Below are 24,206 nucleotides of genomic sequence, written 5' to 3' on the forward strand. Positions count from 1 at the left end.
TTTTAGTAGTCTTGATGTTGACTAGAATGTGAATTTTTGGTTAGTGAAACATGTTGCAGGTAGCTGAAGGCTTTCTTCAGTCTTGTCTCTTAATGTAGACTTACATCATCAGCCTTCTAGATTCGTATGGTTCCTTAAATGCCAAAGGTAGAGTGTTACTGGAAAAATAAGCAGCCTTGCTCTGTTTTACTCTTTTCCCCATAGTATTATGGCTTTAACTTCAGAAAATGGCGGCCTCCAATTCCTGAGGTTTTACTCCAGTTTTTCTGAATATAATGACAGAAGAAAAAAAATGTTATTATAATAACTCACTTGTAAGGCTTTCCTTGCAGGTTGGTTAACATTTCTATTGTAGTAATTCAGTAACTGAATATTTATTATAACTTTGGAACAGAGCAGCTCCCATATATTTTGCTATGGAAGCACTTCTGTAATTTAAAAACAAACGTCAACCATGTATCAGTGCAGATTCATGAGTTTGGCTTCACTGTGAGTTTGGCTTCACTGTTCTTTTGTGCTATTAGAAATGCATTTTGAAAATTGAGGGTTTGTTGCCTTTTAACTCAATTGCTATTTTGGGTAGCAACAGTTGAATGGTGTGAGTATTTTAAATTTGGAAAGTGTTTTCAGCCTGTGTCGGGTATTTTAACTGCAAATTTGTGCTTCTTTCTTTTTTCTTTAGATACAGAAACTTTATGAACTTTTCTTAATTTTAATTATGAGAGTTCTTTTAGCCTCTGAATTTCAGAGGAATGCTGGAAACTGTCCTGGTTTTGAGTCTTATATTTTGGCTTGCAATGACAAATGCCCTTCGCATTTAGTTGTTAGAAAGGAGCTTGAAAGCAAATAATAAATTTTAATAATTTTTAGAAATTGCTGTTTCTCTAAGTCAAACACTTGCTTTACTGTGTTTGCTTTACTGTTATGAAAATAACTGAACCTTCTTCTTTTTTCAGTTACTCAGTAGCAAGAAAAGACATCAAAGAATTAGATGCTCTAAACTTACCAAAATCCGAGTCCTCCCCTAAAAAAGGTAAATTAGAATAAATTCTAGATTATAAAAAAAAAAAACAAAAACAAAAAAACCTCATACAATAGTAATTTACCTTTTGCAAATTAGTAACTGTGTGTTGTTTTGAGATGAATGCTCTTGGATATTTCGTAAACAATTTTAAATGTGACAAATTAGAGAAACTGTGGATACAGCTGCCCTATTAATAGAGCAACTAGTAAAAGTGTTACTTGATTTGACTTTCTTCTTTTGTTCTGCTGCAAATTCATGCAAATTGAAGAGAATATTTTGAAGGTACAGTATTTGAAATGTCATTAAACAATGGAATATTTAGTTACCTCTCCTAAAACCACAGTTTTGTGCTATAGCTCAAAACACTTTGTCTTTCTGTGAAAAATACCCAGGCATCAACTTTATTAGAATAGCCTCTGTGAATAGCCTGTGATTAATGTTTAAGAGTATAATTACAGAGGTTGATTTTTCTGAATGCTTGGATGATGTGACTACAATATTCATGTTTTTAGTGAGTTTGTAAAAGGCCAGATTCTCACCTTAATATACATCATTCTAAAAATTGTAGAGCTATTCATTCCAGTTGCACCTCAAAATGTAACATTTTTTAAGGAAAAAAACTTAAAACATGTATTTAAAAAAAAAAAAAAAAAAAAAAAAAAAAAAAAACAACCAAAAAACTGCCACCAACAGTTCCTCCATTTTGGGTCAAGGTGTGGAACAGCTCCTTTACAAGTAATGATTTAACATAATTCAAGGAGGACAGTGTGAGGTGGTTTGATTAAGATTTCCTATATATCTTAATAACTATTTCAGAGTACAGGAACTTCAGAGCAGCCAGAAGTTTAAGGTAAATTGGAGAAAGGATTGTGTTGTTTTGTTTTTTTTTTTTAATGCAGAACATAGTTGGCTGTGAGGGACATTGAAGAATGAAATGTAAAAATGGTTTCGAGAAGGGTGCCGACAAGTTTGTGAAGGCTACTATTTATCAGCAGCTGTTAAAATACATTGTTAAATATTTTCTTCTCCAGAAATATTGTGAATGGCTCATTGCAGTATGTCACTCTTTTGGATGCTCTTCTGATTCTTCTTCATTAAATAATTTGGGGTATTCCCATTGTACAAGTTCAACCTTTCCTCATATCATCACTTCCTTACTATTTTTTTTCTCTGTTCCAACACAGTTCTCTTAAACAAAATATGTGTATATCTAAACTTTATGACATGAATGACTTCTGAAAACAACAAAGAAATTTATGGTACTTTAGCTGTGATTTTTGTGTTGTTTGTTTTTTTTTTGTTTTTTTTTTTTTTTCCGTAGCTTTATTCCAGTATTTGTTACTTTCATACAGAAATAGAACAGCTTCACAGTTGCACAGAACATATGTGAATAAGTATAGGTGATTGTCTTTGCTGTGTAAATAAACAGGTGTAAATCTTACTAGTGTTCGTGAGGACATATGCCTTGAAAATACAGATGGATATTCTCAATCTAAGCTCCTTGATTTACTGGCACTTGATTTTTAAAATTTGACTGTCTTGAAATATAAAGCATGTAGACTGATTGTTTAAAACTGAAGTACCTACTTCATCATTTGGTTTAAGTTAACATTGAAATGTACAAGAACATGAAATTAAAAATGCTTTGTGACTATGAATACTTCAGATGAGGTAAAAACAGGGCCCTTTCTTCTGTAGGGCTACAGGAAGCAAGCACGTTTCTCAACACAAAGACTGTTCCTCGGAACTGGAAAATGGACATAAGTGAAATTATGGAATCCTCTAGCAGCGATGAAGAAGGAGCTACGGCAGAAACTGATGAGGAGGAAATAAAAAGAGAAGAGAAAAATGAAGAAGTAACGGTAAGTCTGGACAATTTCAGTCATTCCTCCAAGATAATAGAGTAATGTGCGTGTCCAACATTTTACCTTCGGACTTACTCACTTTAGCATGTTTTTAGATCTGTTTATCTTCCCTTTGCTCCCATCCTCTTTGTTGGTACTTGTGAACAGTGGTAGATTTCCTGCTATTATCTGGTAGATAAAGAAGTACGTAAAGTAAAGAAATAAAAAGTTAAAGGCGGAGAAGAGTGATAGAAAGAATCTGGGTGAAAGAGAAACGTGAAGAAATTGACGCTGAACCAAATAGTAGTAATCTTAGTATTAAATAAGAGTAGCTTTGTATTTTTTTCTTCTGTAGTTCATATGTAGTTTACATAAAAAGTAGCTTGTTTCTGAAAATTAGTTTGATAAAAGGTTGAATTAAACTACTGAAGCAAAAATAGAAGCTTGACAAAGAGTGAGGGAGTGCGTAATGGCTGGTAAAGCTATTTGCTTTCTAAGACACTGAAAGCAGTGCAGTACTTACCTTAGTGAGTGAGTCACAGTGGGTTTTCTCCTCGACATTACAGGTTATATTACAGGTTAGGAATGGGACAAAGTGGATGAATATTCTGGTTAATGTTCAATTGAAACTTATGGTAAAATGTTTTTCTGTGTTGGAATATTTTGAGTTGCTCCTTTCTGATGACGGTTTCATGTCAACAAAATGTATTTGCATATTTTCCTTTTATTTCTGCTACCTGTTTTTAACCTCAATGTTAAATTTAGAAATAAAGCGTGTGGTGAGGGGGCAGGGCATCCTCGGTTGCGTTTGGGTGCGTTTTTTCGTGGTGGTTTGTTTTTTTGGTAATTTTCACAGCGCGCTTGGCAACGTTTGGTCCTTTTCTCGCAAAAAACACGGCGAAGTTTGTCTTCCGAGGAAGGTCAGATACCGTTTCCCTTTCACTTCCCCTGTAGTATGCGGTTTGTCACAGCGAAAACAGAATGGCTGTTCATACTTGGAGGCTGCCTACGGTGTTGCCTCAGCAACACTCTGTTGGTTTCCAGTGAGCATGCTCGCCCGGAGAGGGAAGATTTAGCCGAGGCTTGGCCGCCTGCCAGGGGAGGCTTGCCAGATGCTTTGAAATGGGCTGTCTCTTTCTTTTTTTTTTCTTTTTTTTTTTTTTTCCCTTTCATGTAATGTCTGATTTTTTTTCTTTTTTTTTTTTTTTTATATGGAAGAGAATGTAAGTAATGCCGTGTAACTGCGGATGCCGTGCAGTGCGAGAGAAAGCAAGGAAATATTTGGAAGGCAGGCTGAAATTATGTCCAGGCACTGGGCAGATTAGATAGAAAGGAAATAAATGCATTTTTACATTTGAAAGAATGCAGCTCATAGGTAAGGACGTTGTGTTTTAATCGGTGATGTTAACATTTTCGTTGAGAATGGGGGTTTGAGGTAGATTTTACAGCTTTCTGATCTGTGAACTGTCTGGTGGAGCATGCAACCAGGGTAGATCTTTCCACGTTAAAAAAAAGACAATAAGAATCTATTTTTGGTGTTAATTTTATGCCTTAATAACAGTGTTCTGCAAAATGGAGTGGATGTCTATATGAAAATGCTGGTCTGGTTAGATAAATGTAAGGCTAAATGTGTGTAGAATGTAAAAAACCTTTGGGTTTTTTCCTCTGTTTGCAGTGAAAAGGACTGAATAGGCCACATTTTGCAGGGTGTGAACTGTTGCAGTCTGTACTGGTCTGTTTGTATTAACGTTGGCTAAAATTGCAGAATATCAGGCACTAAAAATCAGGGAATTGCTATACTGGTTTTCTAGTACTTGTTTTTAAAATCATTTTTCATGGCTATTGCATAAAAGTGCTGTGTGTTTCAAACAAAGAAGGGGGAGGGGAAGCTTGGTGGCTTTTCTTAAAAAAAAAAAAAAAAAAAAAAAGGCATTTCTATAAAAGAAATAAGGATATTTTTAAGGAATAATCTAAACGTAAAGTAGTGAAGCAAAGGATTCCAGGCAGGTAGGTGTGCTGATAGGAAAAGCTGTGGAATCCATTAATTCCAGGTGACAGGCAGAGATAGAAAAATAAGGTGAGCATCTTCATGCTGAAGCCATGTAGCAGGGGATAGATATTAATCTTTATAGATTGTCAGAGCAGAACTGTCATTCTGGCCCGTTCAATCAAATTCCTGATTCAACTGTTACCATACATAATCTTATTTTAATCGTGGGCCAAGCTAGATACTGCAGTTAAAGATAATTTCAAGAATTTGTCATAATTTCCTTTTTTCTTTTCCCTTAGAAGGGCAGTGATATCGGTTGCAAAGAGAATTGTCAAATGAATGATATTGCCTTGCCTGTATTTCACAGCAAATGCTGAATTACTCACGTTTTGCATTTACCTTCTGTAAAGTTTCTCCTTTATTATCAAGGTCAAAACAGCTTCTGTCCATCCTCTGCCAGAACACTCTCAGCAAACCTTTTGTTTTAGAACTGCAAGGTGCTATGTAGCTGAAGATGTGACGGAGATTTTCAAAAATGCTCCTTTTTCCTCCACGCCCTGCGCTCCCACTGTCTGAAATACACAGCAGCTTTGCTGTCAAGGCTTGGCCTGCTGCTGACCAGCCATGATAGGCCTTCATCACATCAATCAAACGGACCCAGGCCTACTTAATATATAATGAGAGCATAAAGTCAGGCAGAAGAGCCTAATTGTGAGAATGGAAGGGATCCTGCTTTTCTGGAGTAGAATCTTTTATAATGGTAATGGAGCAGAGACCTGCTGTAGCTGGTGATAATAGATCCTACTATTTTTCCAGTAGCTGGGTTAAAATCTGTAACTTTGTTTTGACAGAGACTGTCTTTCTAGTTATGCTGCCTTCCATGAAATATGCAGAGTATGGTAGAATTAGCACGATTAGAATTATTATTTTCAGGGTTTACGTGGTTTTCTGTGATGTCTTTCTTATTCTGAGGAATGGGAACAATATGGTGATGGTGGTGAAATGCCAATCCTCATTGCTAGTAACTGACTTGGGTGGCCCAGAGTTGACTGTGACGGAGGAAAACGTGGAAATTGCTCATCATTGGCTTTAACAAGGGTTGTATTACAGTGAGTTGCTCAGCATGTTCAAATGGCTGGATTTTTGGCAATAATTGCAACATATGATGCAACTCAGGATAGCTTTTGATTCACAATGTGAGGTTTGAGTAACAGAACAGATGTTGCTTTTGTCACAAAAGATGAAAAATGAGGAGGTACTGTAGAAAAAAAACTTCATCAAACAAAAGTTTTAAAAAAATCACTCTATTGGGTTGACTCCAGATAAGAATCTGGGTATATCTTGGTTTTTATCCAGTTTTCAACATGGCAGAATAAGAGGGATCGCTGTGTTTTCAGGGCACATTTGGCAGTCATATAATACACTGCAGTTAGAAGGAAGGAAAAAATCTGAATTCCAATATCTCCACATGGAAATAGAAGCTTTTGGAGTATTACTTGATTTTTATTATAAGTCCTATTACATATATTACTGTATTTGTTTCTACTTAAGTTGTTCTGTCAGGGATGAAATTACACCTATTTGTTTCTGGGGATTAAGTAATTAAATACTAGCTAACCATTTTACAAGGTAATATGTAGGCAACATTTGGTCCTCTCAGTCTTCCTGTTGTAGGCCCGTTTCTGAAGGAATCAAGGTTTCAGCCTACAGTTATTTGAAATACATTTTCAGTACTAGTTCTTAATAGACATAAGATCAGAATGAAAGTAAGGAGGAATTTGTTCTTCAGAGTTTGAATTTTGCAAGTTTCAAAACTGTATCTCATAACAACACAAGCTGGGAAAGGGGATTTCTGTCTTACTGGTAGAACTGGTTCCTTCCTGGAAAGGCTCTTCCAACTTGTCACTTCAGTAGCAGTTTTTTCTTCTTTCACTTTATCCCCTCCTAATTGAACATCCCAAACATCGTCAGAAAAAAAATAATCTAGCTAGTTTATCTCCAGGCTTCTCTTGCCATTGAAAAAAAAAAAGAGTTGTAGCACCTCCATGTGTGTGGTTAGGGGAATTTTCGTTCATTCTTCATTTTGACTGTCACCTGACAGACACGTGCGTAGTAGGTTTAATCGTGTGCGTTAATGTAAAGCATTTAGGGTTCTTCTATCACAACAGCAGTCAGAATTGCTTTACATTTCTGAGCAAGGAAAATGCCTTGCTATGCCTTCCAATGTAGCCATTCTGCAAATAAATAAGCAAGGATCTGACTTCTCACGATAATCGTTAACATATATTTCATTAGCACTAAGTTCGTAAAAGAAGGATGAGTGTATGAAATCCATGGTGTGTTTTAGGGGTCTTGAGATTCCTCCAAATTTCCTTTCTGTTAGTTAAAATACTTACACTTCTAAGTAGTTATTTTTTCCCATGTAGTCTTTTCTCTTCAGTGACTTTGAGAGACCAGGTAACGCCTTACCTGACCTGTGCATTTCTGCTGCAACCTATGTGTGTGTAAGAAAATCTTCAAAGTTAACAAAGTCTGGCCTTTAGAAAGAAGTGGTCCATGCATTTAAAAAAATAAAAATTGAAACGGGCATGTGTAGGAGTTTGGCTACCGTGAAGCATGGCCTGTGTTATACCATGAGCAAATGTTCTTAAAAAAGAATTTCTCGCTCCCAGTTTTGTGCTCACAGCCATTCTCAGAATATTCTTCAAAGGGGAGTGAAGAGGTTACAAGCTGAGGTGCAGCTCCAAGAAAAGCTGCTGCTGAGGATGGTTGGATTCTTGGTTCTTCCTGGTAGAAATGAATGCTTTAAGACTCCTCTCATCATCTCATGGTATAAAGCTGTTAACTTGTTGCAGTCAGTTTAATTCTTTTCATTTCCTTAATTAGCGTTCCAACTCAAGTGTTAGAAAGCAAATATGCAAGTGACAAACGCAATTAAATACTCTGAAACAACACAATTACGCTAATTCTGACACCTTATCTTGGTGGTGTATTCTTCTGAACTCCAGATCCTGCACACATTGTTCTCCCTCTTCGATTGCATTTCTTTCAGACGAGTTTATGGCATTGTCAGCCATTAATAACATAAAAGAAAGATCTGTCCCTGGTACCTCGGCTCAGTGGTGATTGAGCATATCATGTAGGTAGGGATTTGTTCTTTGTTTTGTAAAACAAACTGGTTCTTCCTTTCTGCTCCCACTCAGCTCCACAGGTTAGCATCCACAGAAGATTTAACAGCTTACTGGAGAGTAAATGATGAGTCAGGGTAATAGAGCTATATTCTTTTTTAAAATGACACTAAAAATAGAGGGAAAGCTCCTGGTAAATAAAGGGGCTTGAAAGCAAATGAAGCAAAACCAATTACAAGTTTTCTGCAAGTTTCAGTGGGTTTTATGTAGTGCTTACTTTGATAACAAGAACCACCAAATACTTTTACAAGATACTTACGAGTGCTGTTAGTATTACTTGGAAGGTCATATGAAATGGAAATGGGAAATCCATTATACAGAGATTCTGTTTTTATTGCTGCTCTCATTTTTCAGTGTTTACAGTATTCTCTAACTGATGCGATCTGCTAGTGAGAAAGGAAGATCAACATCTCAAGCACCCTAAAAAATAGTTTGTTTTTTTTTTAATTATTACCAAAAAAGGTCATTCTGATTTATTTTTAATGAAATTCAAATGTGCCTTGCCCCGAAACAAAACAAATTTTTTCACATTGCATTTAGTTACAGATACTGGATGAACAACAAAAAGATCTCGCTTTTGAACTCCTGCCTCTTAAAAATTTCATACTGTTTTGCCTCACTTGCACTTACCTTTGGGTAGTGTCTCCCTTTTTTGCAACATCTATACAGGGAAAAAATAAAATGGAGAGTCAGAATGCTCTAAAGAAAACTGATTTTGAAGAATCGTCACTGTGAACTTATGCCCAACCTAAAATGGGGATAAGTGCCTGGATACAGAAGTTAGTTTGGGAGGGGAGCAGTGTCACCCCAGTGCTTGCTGGAAACACATTTGGGGAATATTAGCTCTCCAGTCCCTCACTGATGGTGATGGCAGGTTGTGACACCAGTGTGTCTCAGGGTTTTTCTTCACTTCAGGTGCAGCTTTAGAGAATGCTGATTCACCATCTTGGATGATGGCTTGTATAGTTAGAGTAAGGAAGAGCAGACACCCCTGGGTGGTCCTGTGTCCAGGTACAAATAGGAAATAGATGACCTTGATGAAAAAATGATCTCTTTTTAAAAAAAATAAAATCCGTGGGTCTCAATGTTGCAATAATAATGTATGTGAAGGGTTGATCTCTCTGGTGAGTTTCTCATCTCTTTCTCTTTTTCTTAAATATCAAATCTTGGTCACTAGGGAAAAAAAGTATGATTTATTCCTCTGGAGATAGCATTCAGGTTATATTCAAGTCACCTCTCAGGAGGAGTCGCTGTCTTCCCTGGCGTGGGCACCAGGCACGAGTCAGACTCTCCGGGTCAAGGGGTGCCAGCCTCGCTCATGCTGTCACCAGAGAGAAGGAGGTGCAGCAGTCAGGATGTCTCACGTAGGTGAATGAATGTTGCAGGCAGGTTTGCTGTCCTGCTTCTATAAGGATGCAGAAGCTTTTCATCTTTCCCTTTTTGTTCTTCTTCAGGTGAAAATTCGTGGTGTCAGTGAAATGGTTAACGCTCTGTCTGCAAGAATGCTATTCCTAACCTCCATTTCTGCTGTTCTGACCTACAGCTCTGGTTTGGCATTATGCCCGTGTAAAAGAAATGGTTCGAGTACAAGTATTCAGAAATATTTCTGAATGTTTACTGTTATTTAGATAGATTGAGTTAGTGTAGTGTGAGTAGTATTGACTTCAGTCAGTAAACATTACAGTAGCTGTTAGAAATTTCTCGATCGTGAAGTTGGTTCATAGTCTAGATTGTTAAGAGGAAAAAAAAGCTGTGGTTTCTATAGCAATAATTCATTGCTTAACCTGGAAGAACATAATTCTTGAGATAACTGTTTCTCTTTATGTAATTTGTATAATACACAGCATGAGTAAATGGGAGACGATCCTGTACAATGTTCTGATTCTTCATTTAATTTCCTCAAATTATTTCACAAGAAGAAATGGGAAAATGAGAAACAGATACTGTCTCTGCCTGACTACAGGTGATCCCTGTTGGGCTTTGAAGCTTAGAATTCGCTGAAGCAGAGAGAGCTGAAATTCATGATGCTTGGCAGATCGCTTTCTGGTTAACAAGGCAGTAGCATATACATTTACATTTCACTGCATATCTTCCTGCCTCGAAGCTTCAAGTTTATTGAATGCAGAGAAGGCTGAAACTGAAGTTACTGTTCTGGTTTCCTTCTGGAACTACGTGTGACTTTGCTGTTATTTTTAATAATGTAATGGTAAGATTTTTGACACGTACTGTATGTCTTTCCTTTCAGACAGCTGCAGTCTTCCCTGAGCAAACTGCCTCACCAGCAATCCCTGTGATTGCCAGGCTGGCAGGAAGAATGTGGCATGCGTAAAGTGTTGCAGGGAAAATTTTTTTTTTTTTTTGGCCTCTGCTAGAATTTCAGAATGCTGTTAAGTTTATATAGATAAGTAGAAATTATTTCCTCTTGCCTTCTGTCTTCCCCCCTTCCCTCCCATCCCCAAATTTACTTTATTTTCACCTGCAAAGAATAAAATCTCTATTAAACAGTTTAGGTTACTTCCTATAAAGTTTGTAAGAGTTTCTCTCTTTGAGGATTTATGTTTTAAAGATAAGATTCAGGTGTTTATAATACTAAATTATAGAAGATACATGGTCAGGAAATTGTGGAAGTGACTGTAAATGTGTTTCCAAATATGAGCTTGAAAAAAAAAGTAGCATTCCTGTGAACTGCTCCAGTCCTGTAAATAAGAGATCTTGTCTGTATTAGAATCAGATATTAGCTATATTTTCATTTTGAGGATCACACTTGTGCTCTTTCTGTCATGGATTGAGGCTTTCTCTGACCTGCACTTCCTTTTTATCCTCTTGAGGTACGTGCTTCAGTCTCCTGAGGAGATTTTGTCTTCTGGATGTTTCGCCATTGCATCGGTATAGGGCCAAGTGGAAAGTGGTTTTGATTTAGTTTTTGCCATTTTGCTTTTGTACAAATAAATTATTACTTTGCATGCTTTGTTTTCATTATGACTGCATTTGTTTTCACAGCCCGAGGAAGAGCTTGATCCTGAAGAGAGGGACAACTTCCTCCAACAGCTTTATAAGTTTATGGAAGACAGAGGTAATAGCAAATTAATTATTTAAAACAAACAAACAACAACCTTTAGTCCATTTTTTCTGATAGCTTTAAAAGTATCTTGAAATGTAATGGATGTTGTTATAAGCATATTCTTATATCAGTGAACCAAGAGTAAGAGGCAGTCTGGTCAAGGAAAAACACTTTTCCCCATTTTCACATGTGGCAGATCTACTTCAAATACTTTGAAGCACAGTGCACAAAGGAAACAGAAATCCTCCCTGAGGTGTTCTGGTTTTGTTTTGCTTTTACAAAACCTTTTTTGTGTTAACAATCGCTGTTAAATAAGCTCTTGGTTGATTTCTTGTTGTGACAGCCACGGCTGGGAACTCTGCTGCTGTTAATCTCAGGCTGGAACCTGAGGCAGCTATTCACGGATGATGAAATTCAACCAGCAGATAATAGGAGATGTGCCATCTTCAGCTCCTTGCAGAACTGTCTTAATCATGATCCTCACCTGAAGAAACAAAACTCTGCTTTGTCCAGTAACTAGAACAAGAAAACAGTGTATTTTAAATGCTTTTCTTTACAGAATTAGGTGAGACTGTTATAAATTGGAGCAGTTAAAGTCATGGGGTAAGACATCCGTTGGTAGTACACATGCAGTGTATAGGCAGAGAGCAGGATGTACCTGCTGACTTGGGAGAACTGTTACATAAGCTGTTCATATCTGAAGTTGTGATGGGACTGACACTACAGTGGGATGCAGGTAGTGTCAGAATATTTCTCCTTTATTTCCTTTTAAAGTACAACATTTTCTTGGGTTTTAAAGTGAAAATAAAACATCAGGTTAACTTTGTTAAAGAGGCTCTGCATCCCTATGGATGAGGTCTCTTCTCAACCACTCAATAACAAAGGAAGAGTTCCAAGTCTGTTCAATATTGCCAGGTGCTTATCACAGATCATGTATTATGGCAGAGTATACTGCAGTACAGCATTGTGAGGCCATTTGTGTAGAACCAGTGTTTTTAGAGACAGCCTGTTATTCTTCCAAGACAGGTTATTTCAGGAAAAATAATAATAATAAGAAGAAAACTGTTGGTGGTGTAAAATCTATACTTCTGGTAGACTGGTTCTTCCCCCTTTTCTGTTTTCTTTCTTCCCTGCTCCCTTTCTTAAACACTTACCAAACCTACTACAAACCAAGTAGAGAGATGATGCCAGTGATCTGCAGAGGAGAAAGAAGAAAGCATTTGTGCACTGAATTTGAAGTTCCAGTGTAGAAACTGTTCTTTAAGCTAGCATGTTGATTGAGCAATGTCCACGTCTTCTTCAGGACAGGGTCTTTCTCCCTGACCTTTTTCCCTCCTGCTCTTATAGCAACATGTGTTCCCACCAGATTTGTTCTACGTTCTCTTCTCTCATTAAGAATATTTTGATTCATATAACCATGCCAGTATTCCCAAATGAAGTTATTTTCAAGATTCCAAATACAATTGCATGAAGATGAAGGAAAATGACAAGCAGCAGGAAAGAGGTTTGATGTTCCTCCTTGCTGGGATGAATACTATCTACATAGGCAGCTGCTTTCCCCAGTCACTTGGTTTCTCCTTTTGAAATTATTATTTTTTATATAATTCCCACTCATCTGAGAAAAGGAAAGAATTTGACTCAGAATTGTCCCAAATGTTCATGTCCTGTTAGGACTGTGCTGTTTCACGTTCTGCCTGAGTCTCTTTTCGTAGTTCAGCATTTCTGCTTCTTTCCCATTCCTTTTAGACCACAGTGTTTTGAGTTACTGTCTTCACACGTTGCTATATTCCAGCATTTATCAGGCACTCTGCAGAGCTTGCTGCAATTCTGCCTGCCCCCACCCTCAGGAGAGGAACAGTGGGATGCAGCCAGTTGGATAGGGATTATCGCACAGAACTGGAAAGGAGATCAAGAAATCGTAGTTATCAAGCAGCTGGTGGCAGTATGCTAATAAAACAGTCAGAAATATGTGATGTATCCAAAAGAGGGGTTGGAAACTACTGAACTGCAACATACAGAACTATTAAAGAGAGATGTTAAAATGTAGAGAGGTGTCAAGCGTGAAGAGTGTGTATCCAGGTAATCAAGTGGGTGCTGTATGAATGGAAAAAGCAGTTTCGTGTTCTGTGTGATAACATTTTATTTCTATCTTTGTTTTATTTAGGTACTCCTATCAACAAACCACCTGTTCTGGGCTACAAGGACCTTAATCTCTTCAAACTTTTTAGACTGGTATATCAGCAGGGTGGGTGTGACAATGTAAGTGTCGGATGTTTCCTAAAACTAAACATGTCTCATCCTTCTTAAAGGTCGTGAACTGTGTCTTTGTTAAGTGTCATTCCTTAATGTTCTTGGTAAACAAAACCTGAAAACTTACCTTTTTTTTTTTTTTTTTTTCTTTTTCCCCCCACCAAAGATTGAGAGCGGAGCTGTATGGAAGCAAATTTATATGGACCTTGGCATTCCTATTTTGAACTCGGCTGCTTCCTACAATGTAAAAACTGCTTATAGAAAGTAAGTTCTCCTATTGTATAATGGTGAAAACATTCTTAGTTGCTGTTTTTTTTAATTACTTGTACAATATTAAAGCAATTTTTGCTAGTTTAATGAAACAGTAGTTGACATTCTTCAGATAACGAGGAGTTTTGAGCGTTTTCCAGTGCCAAGGATTGAAATGATGGAGAAAAGGAGGAGTGGTCAGGACTGGATAAGTTCTTGTTGCTGTAATACAGTAGAATCCTGCTCATTTTCTTATCAAGAAGCGTTTATTTTCAGCAGGTGATGCTGCCATTTCAGAATATAACAGTCATTTAGGAGCAAAAAGGTTTTGGCAAACTCAGCTTTGCAATTTGTGGTTATTGATCTCAGTCGCATGCTCTTTGAAGAAGCCTGTAGATTCTGCATGCTGTGAGCAGAATTTTATACCAGTTTCTTTAACTTCCTCACAAATGTTGGTAGAGGAAGATGTGTTTCAGGCAGCATGTTTAAATGTCATCTTTGTGTGGCATCTGTGGAATAATAGCTTTAGAGCATAACCGATGTACATTGCTATGGTGATGTGACGGTATTGAGTAGCAAAATTACTACTGTGATTGAAAATGCATAACACTTTTTATTCTGACCTCTAGTTTCCAGTAAGGTTATAACTGGTGAAACGGAAACCTTTTAGGAATTACATTTTTCAGTCTCGTTTTCTAAATAAAGGTTATTTTAATTATTTATTCTCCTGAAAGTTTGAGCAAGAAATGATTGGGCTTTTTGAGTAGAAGGATAGAATGAGGTTCTCTTGACTCGAACCTATGGAAATTTGGCTGATTGAATAGGGATGGCTAATGACTCAACTCACATTAATGTTGATGAAAATATTTAGACTGTCTTCAGTGGGATTTGAACCGGGCACATATTTAAGGTCTGAATTTACAGAGAAGAGTATGTATGATAAAAAAAAAAATAGACATGTTGCACATATTTATTTATTACAGTGGAGGTAATGATGTTGTATGAACACATGATGGTGTGTTGTGATTTACATAGTTACTCTTTGAGGGATAAGCTAGTTCATACTTCTCTCACCTGTAGCTGGATTAGAGTGTGTACACAGGCAGTTACCAGAGGACAAGCTGATGCACGACAATTTGTTACCATGTGGTAACTTGTTTGTATGCCCGTATTATAATACTGGGCTGATCTTAGCTGTCAGTGTACGTTTGCAAAACAGTGTACATATTCGTAAGCTTTACTGTCATGAGTTCTTAATTGGACAGAGATGAAGTTAAATGTGTGAGAAGCACCTGTGTGTACATGCAGAGTTTTCCTTTTTGCTGCTTGACTTGTGTGCGGAACTGTTTCATTTCAGAACCTCCTCTGGCATTTTTGTTTCCTGAAGTTACTACTCCTGGTCTTCCCTACAAGCAGAAAAAGAGCTTTTTTTTTTTTTTTTTTTTTTTTTTTTTTTTTTTTTTACTTCAATGAATTAAAAAACACAAGGTGAAACATGTAAACAAAACTTTCTTTCTACCTATAGGTATCTTTATGGTTTTGAAGAGTACTGCCGTTCGGCAAACATTCAGTTCAGGACCATCCATCACAATGAACCAAAAGTCGTAGAAGACATACAGAAACACGAGGAACCAATGGAGGAAAGTGTGAAAGAGGAGCAAAAAATGCCTCCAACAGAAGTAAAAAAAGAAGCAGAAGAAAATTATTCCAGCAGTGAGAGTGAAAAAGAAGAAATAGAACTAAGATCCCCAAGGGTAAGTAGTTCGAACTGATTTCTATTTAGTACTTAACAAAACCCCTTTGTATACTGAACAGTTTACATAATGAGTTTTCCCTTGTGGAGCAACTGTACATTTGAATTAATGTGCTCGTATGAGAGCGTAGGACAGTGTTCAGTGAACGAAGAGTTGGTGTTCAGTTGTTAATTACATTCTACCTGTGAATAGAATCGGTTTTCATTATTTCTTTGTATTCTAAACCATCCATGGGATTTGCTAAGGCCGTGTTGATGTCAGCCGTGTTTCTATTCGGGGATAGTTTGAGAGCTACTGAGAGCTGTATATCATCAGAACAGAGAAACCAGCAGGACAATCCTGGTTGTGGGTGGGAATTTCCCCAGGCACATGGAATTCAGAGCTGTGCATCAGGAAGCAAGGATATTGAGGGACTGCTACAGCCTAAAGAATCAAAGGAAGTCCCGTTTCTTTGAGTTGATTTTTATCACGATATCTCTTTTAATTGAAGAAAACATGCAATTTTACAGTACAGAGACAAAAGAGGAGAGGAAAGATTTTGTTGTTTTTTGTCTTCCTCTGTCTTTGAATGCTGTATAGGTGAGGGTTGTGTTAGTAGTTACATAGATAAGAGCTGTGACCCATCAGCTGGTAGAAACTGGACCTGATCAAGAATACAAGAGTACTTTAAAGGTATTTGAATATGACTGAAATAGGGTGCTGTAGCACTCCCGTTGGTTCTTTTAAAAAGTCATTATGTGCTCTTTAGAAGAGAACTGTGACTGAAGGACAAGAAAATGCAACTTTTAAAATTGTTAAAGTTGTAAGCATCCTGTTAACTAAAATGTAAGCCTACTGAAGTACCTCTTGTAAATCAATTTTTCAAACAAGGATATGGCCTTTAAATCACTAGTTGAAAGACATTCTGTAAACATAAGTTTAGATTTACATTTTGTATTCTATCTAAAGTGTTTTTTCCAAACCGTATCAGCCTTGATGAAGTTCCTGGCATGACACTAGCTTTGTTTTTTTGTTTTACCTTGACAAACTTTTTGGAGAAAATTGGTTCTTGAGATGATAAAGGAATCAAAGTTATTTTTTTTAATTGTTTGTTGTTGATGTTAATTTGTTAATAACTAAATATTACTTGATCATATCTTTTATTACTTTATTAATCCAGTCAACAACTGTCTGTTTATGAATGATTTCAAAGTATTTACCATTTTACTGTGAATCATAATTATAGTGCCTTCATTACTGTTGTCTTTGGATTGCCTCCAAATAACTAACCTTGCATTCATAACGTATTTTAAATGTTCTGGTTACTATGCAATGTCTTTATCAAAGATAGTTCTAGTAGTAAAATTGTTAATCTGTACTAGACCCCCCCCAAGGACGTGTCACAGTGCCAGACAGCGGTTGTCCAGCTACTCAAAGTACCTTTTAAGAACTTCTAATTTTGTTTCTGTTCTAGGGACGAAGAAGACTTGCCCGTGATGCAACGCCTGCTAAAAGAGAGAGTGAAGAGGATAAAACACAAGATAAATTAAAAGACAGTAACAAGGAAAACAAAGATATAGAGGAAACACTTGAGAATGCAGAAAAGAAAGAAAATGAAACTCCACTAGGGAGAAAAACTACACCAAAGCAAAAAGAGAAAAAAATTAAAAAACAGGAAGAGTCTGATAAAGAGTCAGATGAAGAGGAAGAGAGGCAGAGGGAGAGGTAAGAATTAATTTGTAGCACCTCCTTAGGAGTATATCTGTGTCCTGATAGAGCCATATTCCAAGCAAGAGTATCCACAGAGCTGGAGATCTGACCAGTTTCTAAGATGTGGAAATCAGAGACCTTAATTCGCTCAGCCAGACAGGAAAAAGAAAATACTATTTCAAGCTCGGAGAGTTTACTATACTTGAAGGAGTGACCTTTTTTCTGGGAGACGGCTGGCAGTATTTTTCACTTCCATTTCCGTGAAAGTCCTGCCAAGGTTGTCTTTGTGCTTTATCACACTAGTACGTGTAGGTGTCAAGTAGAGCAGGCAGCTATATGGGTGGTGAGCAACTGGGCAGTTAAAATACAGATGGAAAAAAGCCCCTCTTCTGTGCTTAATGCTGACCACTGAACCTACAGCTTGCATAGTTTTGTTGTTACTTAAATGTATTGTAGGTAGGAGAGGATCTGCCAAGAAGGCAGAGGAAAAAAGAGTTTGAATGAAACCTAAAGGTAGGTTGAAAAGAACAGGATGGAGATATGTGGCAGGCAGCGACTGAGTGACTGAGTAGTGGATGGGTGAGGAGACAGCAGAGGAAACAAACCATGTGCTGAGGGCTACCGGGTCTGGCTGGGGTGGAGTTAACATTCCCTGCAGCAGCCCCTGCAGCGCTGTGCTCTGCACCTGTAGCTAGAACAGCACTGGGAACACCAGGGTTGTGTCTGCTGCTGAGCAGTACTGGCACCGCATCAGGGCTCCCTCCAACCCGGGGTGGGCAAGAGGTGGGGAGGGAACATCACCAGGACAGCTCACCGAAACCAACCGAAGGGATATTCCATGCCACGTGATGTCACACAGCAGCAGAAGGTGGGAAAGGGGAAGGAGAGGAGAGGCTCTCGTTACGAAGACTTCTGTCCCCCCAAACAACCACTACGCCTGTTGAGTCCCTGTGTCCCAGGCCATGGCCAAATATCACTTATTCTGGGAAGTAGAGAATTATTTTTTTCCTCTCTCTATGCTTCTTCATGGCCTTTGCTAGGTTTTTTTTTCCCCTCTTCCTTTACCCTTTAATCAAATTCTTCCCCTCTTCTGAGGGGGAGTGAGAGAGCAGCTGTAGTGGAGTTTGGCTGCCCAGCAGGGTAAAACCACCACCCAAGGGAAAATTGCACCTGGAGACCAAGGTTGACAGCTTGAATTGGATTTACATTCCTGGTTAAAAACAAGCTATGACCAGGTGTCTGAATTTTTACCAGAGTAGGTGTCTTCTCATCTAACAGCTTCTGGCTATGGTCAAGGATAGGATTTTAATTGTTTGAACTGTTTTTCCTGCTTTGTTTTGCTGGTCCATGTGGCCAAGCTGTGTGGGACACAGTTGCTAATTAATAGGATTTGTTGAGTTACGAGTAGGGATATTGCATCTTTTCTCCTAAAGAGGTTTGAGGAGTGGAAGCAACAGTTATTTTAAAGAAAATGTTACTGTGCAGCTCAAAGAAAAATATTGGAGTAGAGCATAGCATGCAAAAATGCCTCAAATGTGCAGGCACAGTGTGGGTGTGTAGCAGGTTGTAGGGGTATGTCAAATGACTAAGACATCAAAAATAGTTTTCTTTTAAGTGATACGGGTGGTGCTTGTCAGCTTTGTTTTTCTTTCAACTGTTTGCCCCAACAGGATAGTTCATCTTTCACTGAGGGCCAGCAAAAATATTGTATTAAAAGAAATCCGTAGTCTTTCAGTGTTTTCCTTCCTGGGGACTTTTTTTTAGTTTAACTTTTACATTATTCTAAGTTTACCCTAAAAATGGGTTAGACTGATTGTTGGAACAATGTTTTGATACTGTGTTTAAATATTGGATATAACTAATAAGATGTAGATGTAGCTAATAAAAGCTGTGTAGACACCTAAATTTGGTTAAAAACTGCTGTAATCAAGATTTGTTGCAGTAGAATGGTGTTCATATCCATGAGAGGACATCATGTTTGGCCATCCAAACTTCCATATGCTGTTAGTAAGCTATAATCTATTAATCAAAGTGTAGATGAAAACAAAATTTTTACAAAGTAGTGTGTCAAAAGCAAGTATGTTTTAAAAGTAGAGCAGGATGCAAAAAAGCTTGGCTGTGCTAGTTAAATGTTAAAATTTTGATTATGACTAATTAGTGGGTATTTTGAATATACTTTACTGCAGGGAGGAAATGGAGAACAAAGGAGAATCAGAAGGTGAAGAGGATGAGGAGGACGCAGAACCCTGCCTGACTGGAACCAAAGTAAAAGTAAAATACGGACGTGGAAAGACTCAAAAAATTTATGAAGCCAGTATTAAAAGCACTGAAATTGACGATGGAGAAGTTTTATATTTAGTTCATTACTACGGTTGGAATGTAAGGTGAGAACACATTGCATTTCATTTCTTGATTCGTTAAAAAGATTATTACTTCCAAAACAGTGCTTGTTTTGGAGAAGATAGTCGGTGATTTGCCTCTGAGTTGAATTATCAACATGGTAACAGGATCTGACTCTTCTATTTTTCAATGGTAGTAATTTTGTTCATGGTATGACGCTGTTGCATTGAAATCTCAGAATAGACTTGTATGTTTCCAAGTTTCCATCCTGCTTGAAGTGAGTAATCCTCTCTCCTCACAGGAGTATCCCTGTAATTTATTGTGTCAGCTAGCGTTAGCAGCATCAGACTTTTAAATAAGAGTCACTGGGAACAGTGAAAATGTCTGCAATTAGAAGATTATCAAGTACTGAGATTTTGGCAACAAAATTTATTCTTGCGTTCAGTGTTAACTGTGATTATAAAGAATGGTTGTTACATGTAGAGAGGGTAGGAGAGAGCTAAGCAACAGAGAACTACAGGAAAAAAATCATCAAAGCTTCTCTTGGCAGCCACGCTGATACTGCTGTAGAAATTGCTGTTTTTTTTTTTTTTTTTCTTTTAAGAGCATTGTGATTATACAGGCAAACATATCACAAGTGATATTTAAAAAAATAAAAATAAAACACTTCTGTTGTATAACTTGAGAATTGATAAAATCCGTAAGTTTTTAAGTAAATTAAGCAAATATATTTTTGAGGCAACGTTAAGTTTGGGCGGGAGGAGAGAGTGGTATTCCCCCAGATACGTACATGTTTCTCTTTGCCTTGATAATAACTCAGGAAATTTTGATAAGCACTAGCAGTATATTTTACGCTTTTCAGAATCTTTCTGTTTGTTGCTATAATTTAAAAACTCAGTGAAAAAAGGTATATTTTATCTGTTTTCACCAAATCATGCCTCAACAACATCTGGTATATCATGTGACATTATTCAGAAATTGTGTAGCTGTCTCATTTTCCTGACTTGTAGTGCTTTGCAAGCAAGAGATGTGGAGCTTTGTACCAACATTCCCCCATGCCTCTGTTCACAAATTTTCTTAAAATCTTAGAAGGCAAATTAGAAATTATTATTAGAAGAAAAAAATAGAATATTAATAATCAAATTTATTAGAAACTTAATCTTTCTAATGCCAAAATACTGCTTGTATTCGTAAATATATGCTCTACTTTTCTACCTCTCCTTAATAAATATTTTCTGTAATTCAGTCTTTTAAACATCATATTGCAAACAAGTTTTTATATGCCGTAGTAAAAGTATGTTGTTTTGTTTTTTCAGGTATGATGAATGGGTGAAAGCTGATCGGATTATCTGGCCTGTGGACAAAGGAGGACCAAAGAGAAAACAGAAGAAAAGAACAAAAGTAATATTATTTCAATAAGTTTCTTATAGTACCATACTTTATGATTATGATAGTTCTTAATTTTAAAAAAAGATTATTTAGTCCGTAGTCTAGCTTTTTAATTGATGTATAGGGTTAAATAAGAAAAGGTTTCACGTTAATAAATACCCAATTCTCTCCCTCAGAATAAAGAAGACAGTGAAAAGGATGAGAAGAAAGAGGAGGAGAAACAAAAATCAAAGCGAGGGCGGCCGCCTCTGAAATCTACTCTTCCATCAAACACATCTTTATCCAAAACACCTAATAGCGAAGGTAAATCAGGAGCCAGAAGTGCACGGAACAACTTGTCAGATTCCTCACCATTGCCAAATGGAACAGAAGGTACATCTGATGCACTCTTGTTCTGGCATGGAAGTGCATGTAAACAGTGATGTAATGCAGTGCATTAACATGACAACTTCAGGGAACAGAGTGCTTTCAGCAGCTTTGAAGTCCTACTTAACCAGTCAGCGTGCAAGCAGTAAAACAACAACAAAAAAATGCAGTGCAGATTTTACTCTATAAAAATTAATATTTTTGATTTTGATTTTAGCAACACCTCGCAGGCAGACGAGACGTAGCTCAGGAATGTTTGATTCTGATAGAGGATCAAACGGTGAGTGATCTCAGTCCTGTGTATGTTTTTCAGGTTTTTTAGTACCTTTTTTGAAAAGAGGTTTCTATTTATTTATTTATTTATTTATTTTTGGTTTCCCTCATGAATTTTACTGAGGAAGTAGTTGAACTGAAACTGCTGAAGAGCACAATTTGCTCACAGGCAAGCTATGGCATAGGAATGACAGTGCAAGTCACCCTATCTTCTTTAGCCACAGCCTTTCAGTCTTAATCCTGAACAGACCAAATCTAGTGGTATAATATTAGTTTTTATAATGGTAATTAAGTCCTCAGCCTCAGTAGTGCATCATCCAGTAAAGTTAAATATATACAAATTACAACGATATTTTTGATATTTCTAAGCCTCTGTGAGAAAGATCTGAAGTGAAATCAACACCTTTTAGTACAGGTCCCTTGAAAAATCTGGTAACATAATAGTGTTTGCATTTTAAATGGTGTATGATTGGTACAACAGTTTAGCAATGGACTGTCCATATTGTGGTGTGGGAGAGGTGTTTTTTTTTTTTTTTTTTTTTCTTTTTTTTTTTCCCCTGATTGGAGGGGTGAACGTGAAAAAAAGTTTCGGTTTGGTTGTTGGTTGCTTGGTTTTGCTGATGTCAGATTGGGTGATGATATCTACAGGTAGATAAACAGGTCGTTGGAATATGTAAAATCATTTTTGCTAAACTGATTTGGTCATACTGGATAATTTGGGGAATAGGACTGCTGCTGTTACAGTAGTTAATAGGGGTTTTTAGTAACAATAAGAACTGTAGTAAGTGTATTCATTAATACACATTTTGTTTGTTATTGAAATTTGGAACTGTTTATTGTAAATCGATTTTAGTAGCATGGAATTCTTGTAAACGTTTTTGTGTAGTTGACTAAAGTAATGGTAATTGATGATTTAGGGTGATTTTCCCTTCTGTTTTTTTTTTTTATTATTTTTATTTTTGCAGACTCTGGCTCATCTGACAGTGAAGCAGATGAGTCATCTGAGAAGAATTTGAATGAAGAATTTTCTCCAGAAACTTCAGAACTGGAAAAAAATGAAAAACTAAATGATGAGAAGCTAGATGAGGAAAGCCCAAAGATCCCTCATGCACTGAGAGAAAATGACAGGAGTCAAGTGCAGCCATTGGAAACACTGAAACTGGAAGTTGAAGAAAGTGAACAAATTGTTCAGATTTTTGGAAATAAATCAGAACAAATGGAAGAAATCAAGAGAGAAGCTGAAAAATCACCTAAAGGAAAAGGGAGAAGGAGCAAGACAAAAGATCCCTGTTTAGAGAATGCAAAGATTTCACCAGGAAGTCAGGAAGATGTGGCAAATGAATCTCTTACAGAAAGTGAAAGATTAGACATGTCTTCCTTGGACTGTAAAGAGATTTCCAGCACTACTGAAAGTGAAATGGAACCTTCTACAAAAGATAAGAAGCTTTTGAAAAGGAAAACTTCAGAGCAGGCATCACCTGAGAAAAGGAATCGACGGGAGAGTGAGATGGAAGTCCCAAATATTGTATCTGATGAGAGGACCAATGAATGTACCGGGGCAGAGGAATGTAGAGGGCTGAACGCTGAAGAGTCTCTCAGAACTGAGAATGAAGAAATGCCATCCCTGGTGGCAGAATCGGTTCAGCATGGTCAAGAGATGAGGAATGAGAACTTTGAATGTCCATCTGAGGAAAACGATAACGTTCCCTTAAAAGATGAGGATGATGCAATGCCTCAGATTGGTCCGGAAACTTTGCTCTGTCACGAAGTAGACTTGGATGACTTGGATGAAAAGGAGAAGAGCAGTAGCGAAGACACAATATCAGAAAAGCCAGACCCAAATACTTCAAATTCAAATCCGTCTGCCTTACCCCCTGCTGCCCAGTCAAGCTTTTCGGTGGCCTCGCCTCTTACTCTCAGTCAGGATGAGTCCCGCAGCATCAAGAGTGAGAGTGACATGACTATTGAAGTCGACAGCGTGGCAGAGGAATCTCAAGAGGGGCTCTGCGAAAGCGAGTCTGCTAACGGGTTTGAGGCCAGTACCACGTCAAGCAATTGTAGCATAGCGGTGCAAGAAAGAGACATCGGAGAGAAGGGTGAGCGTTGCCTCTGGAAAGGCAGCTTAATGGTTTCTGAAGTCATCTTAAGTCTGGTATTGCTTTGCTAAAATTGACTGCTTTGTTTTGTCTTCTAGCTTTACATTTCTTTCTTGCTTATAAAAAGAGTTCGTTTGTAGCAGAAATGTTTGAGGTGCATTTTTATTCCTTTTCCCCTCACGTAGGTCAAAAAAGACCCAGTGACAGCAGTAGTGGAACACTGGCAAAAAAACAAAAGCGTACTCCAAAGCGATCAAGTGCTGCAGCCAAAAATGAAAAGAATGGAACAGGTACATTCCTGAGGGGGGTGGTGGGGAAGGGTGTGCTGTCATACAGACATGTATAGGGCCCCCTGCTTTCGTTGTTACAGATGATTTCTGTTAGCTGGAACTTACGTTTCCATACCTCAGTTTTGGTAATCATTGTTACCTTGATCAAAATTTGAAGAAGCCGAATAGAATGAGTCAATCTATTTGGGCCTTGTGAAAGCTTTTTTTCTTTTTTTTTTTTTTTTTTTTTTGAATATCAAACTAAAATGGGTAATTATCTGACATTGAATATTCAGATGTTTTCCAGCTAATAGCAATTATTGTGTGAATCTAAAATGCTTGTATACGCTATAGCTTAAAATTTTCTGTTTCTTGTTAAAGCTTTTATGCTATTAGTCATTTTTCACAAGTATTCTTTTAGGTA

General features: G+C 37.4%; 1 protein-coding gene across 4 annotated transcripts in view; it reads left to right on the top strand.

The window, feature by feature from the left end:
* The window catches only part of ARID4A (AT-rich interaction domain 4A), a 48,104-nt gene that overhangs the window by 19,988 nt on the left and 3,910 nt on the right, over nucleotides 1–24,206 (top strand). Inside the window, exons 10-22 of one of the 4 annotated variants that reach the window (XM_082761063.1) lie at nucleotides 957–1,033; nucleotides 2,723–2,886; nucleotides 11,047–11,119; nucleotides 13,272–13,366; nucleotides 13,524–13,621; nucleotides 15,132–15,360; nucleotides 16,814–17,064; nucleotides 19,236–19,433; nucleotides 20,706–20,790; nucleotides 20,955–21,150; nucleotides 21,362–21,424; nucleotides 22,383–23,513; nucleotides 23,699–23,803. In XM_082761063.1, coding sequence (XP_082617189.1) covers nucleotides 957–1,033; nucleotides 2,723–2,886; nucleotides 11,047–11,119; nucleotides 13,272–13,366; nucleotides 13,524–13,621; nucleotides 15,132–15,360; nucleotides 16,814–17,064; nucleotides 19,236–19,433; nucleotides 20,706–20,790; nucleotides 20,955–21,150; nucleotides 21,362–21,424; nucleotides 22,383–23,513; nucleotides 23,699–23,803 — 2,765 coding nt within the window. The remainder of the gene's footprint in view (nucleotides 1–956; nucleotides 1,034–2,722; nucleotides 2,887–11,046; nucleotides 11,120–13,271; nucleotides 13,367–13,523; nucleotides 13,622–15,131; nucleotides 15,361–16,813; nucleotides 17,065–19,235; nucleotides 19,434–20,705; nucleotides 20,791–20,954; nucleotides 21,151–21,361; nucleotides 21,425–22,382; nucleotides 23,514–23,698; nucleotides 23,804–24,206) is intronic. The other 3 variants (XM_082761065.1, XM_082761066.1, XM_082761064.1) reach the window with 3 other exon arrangements.

The sequence above is a fragment of the Aythya marila genome, assembly GCF_965140915.1.
Source record: "Aythya marila genome assembly, chromosome: 5".
Classification (NCBI taxonomy): domain Eukaryota; kingdom Metazoa; phylum Chordata; class Aves; order Anseriformes; family Anatidae; genus Aythya; species Aythya marila.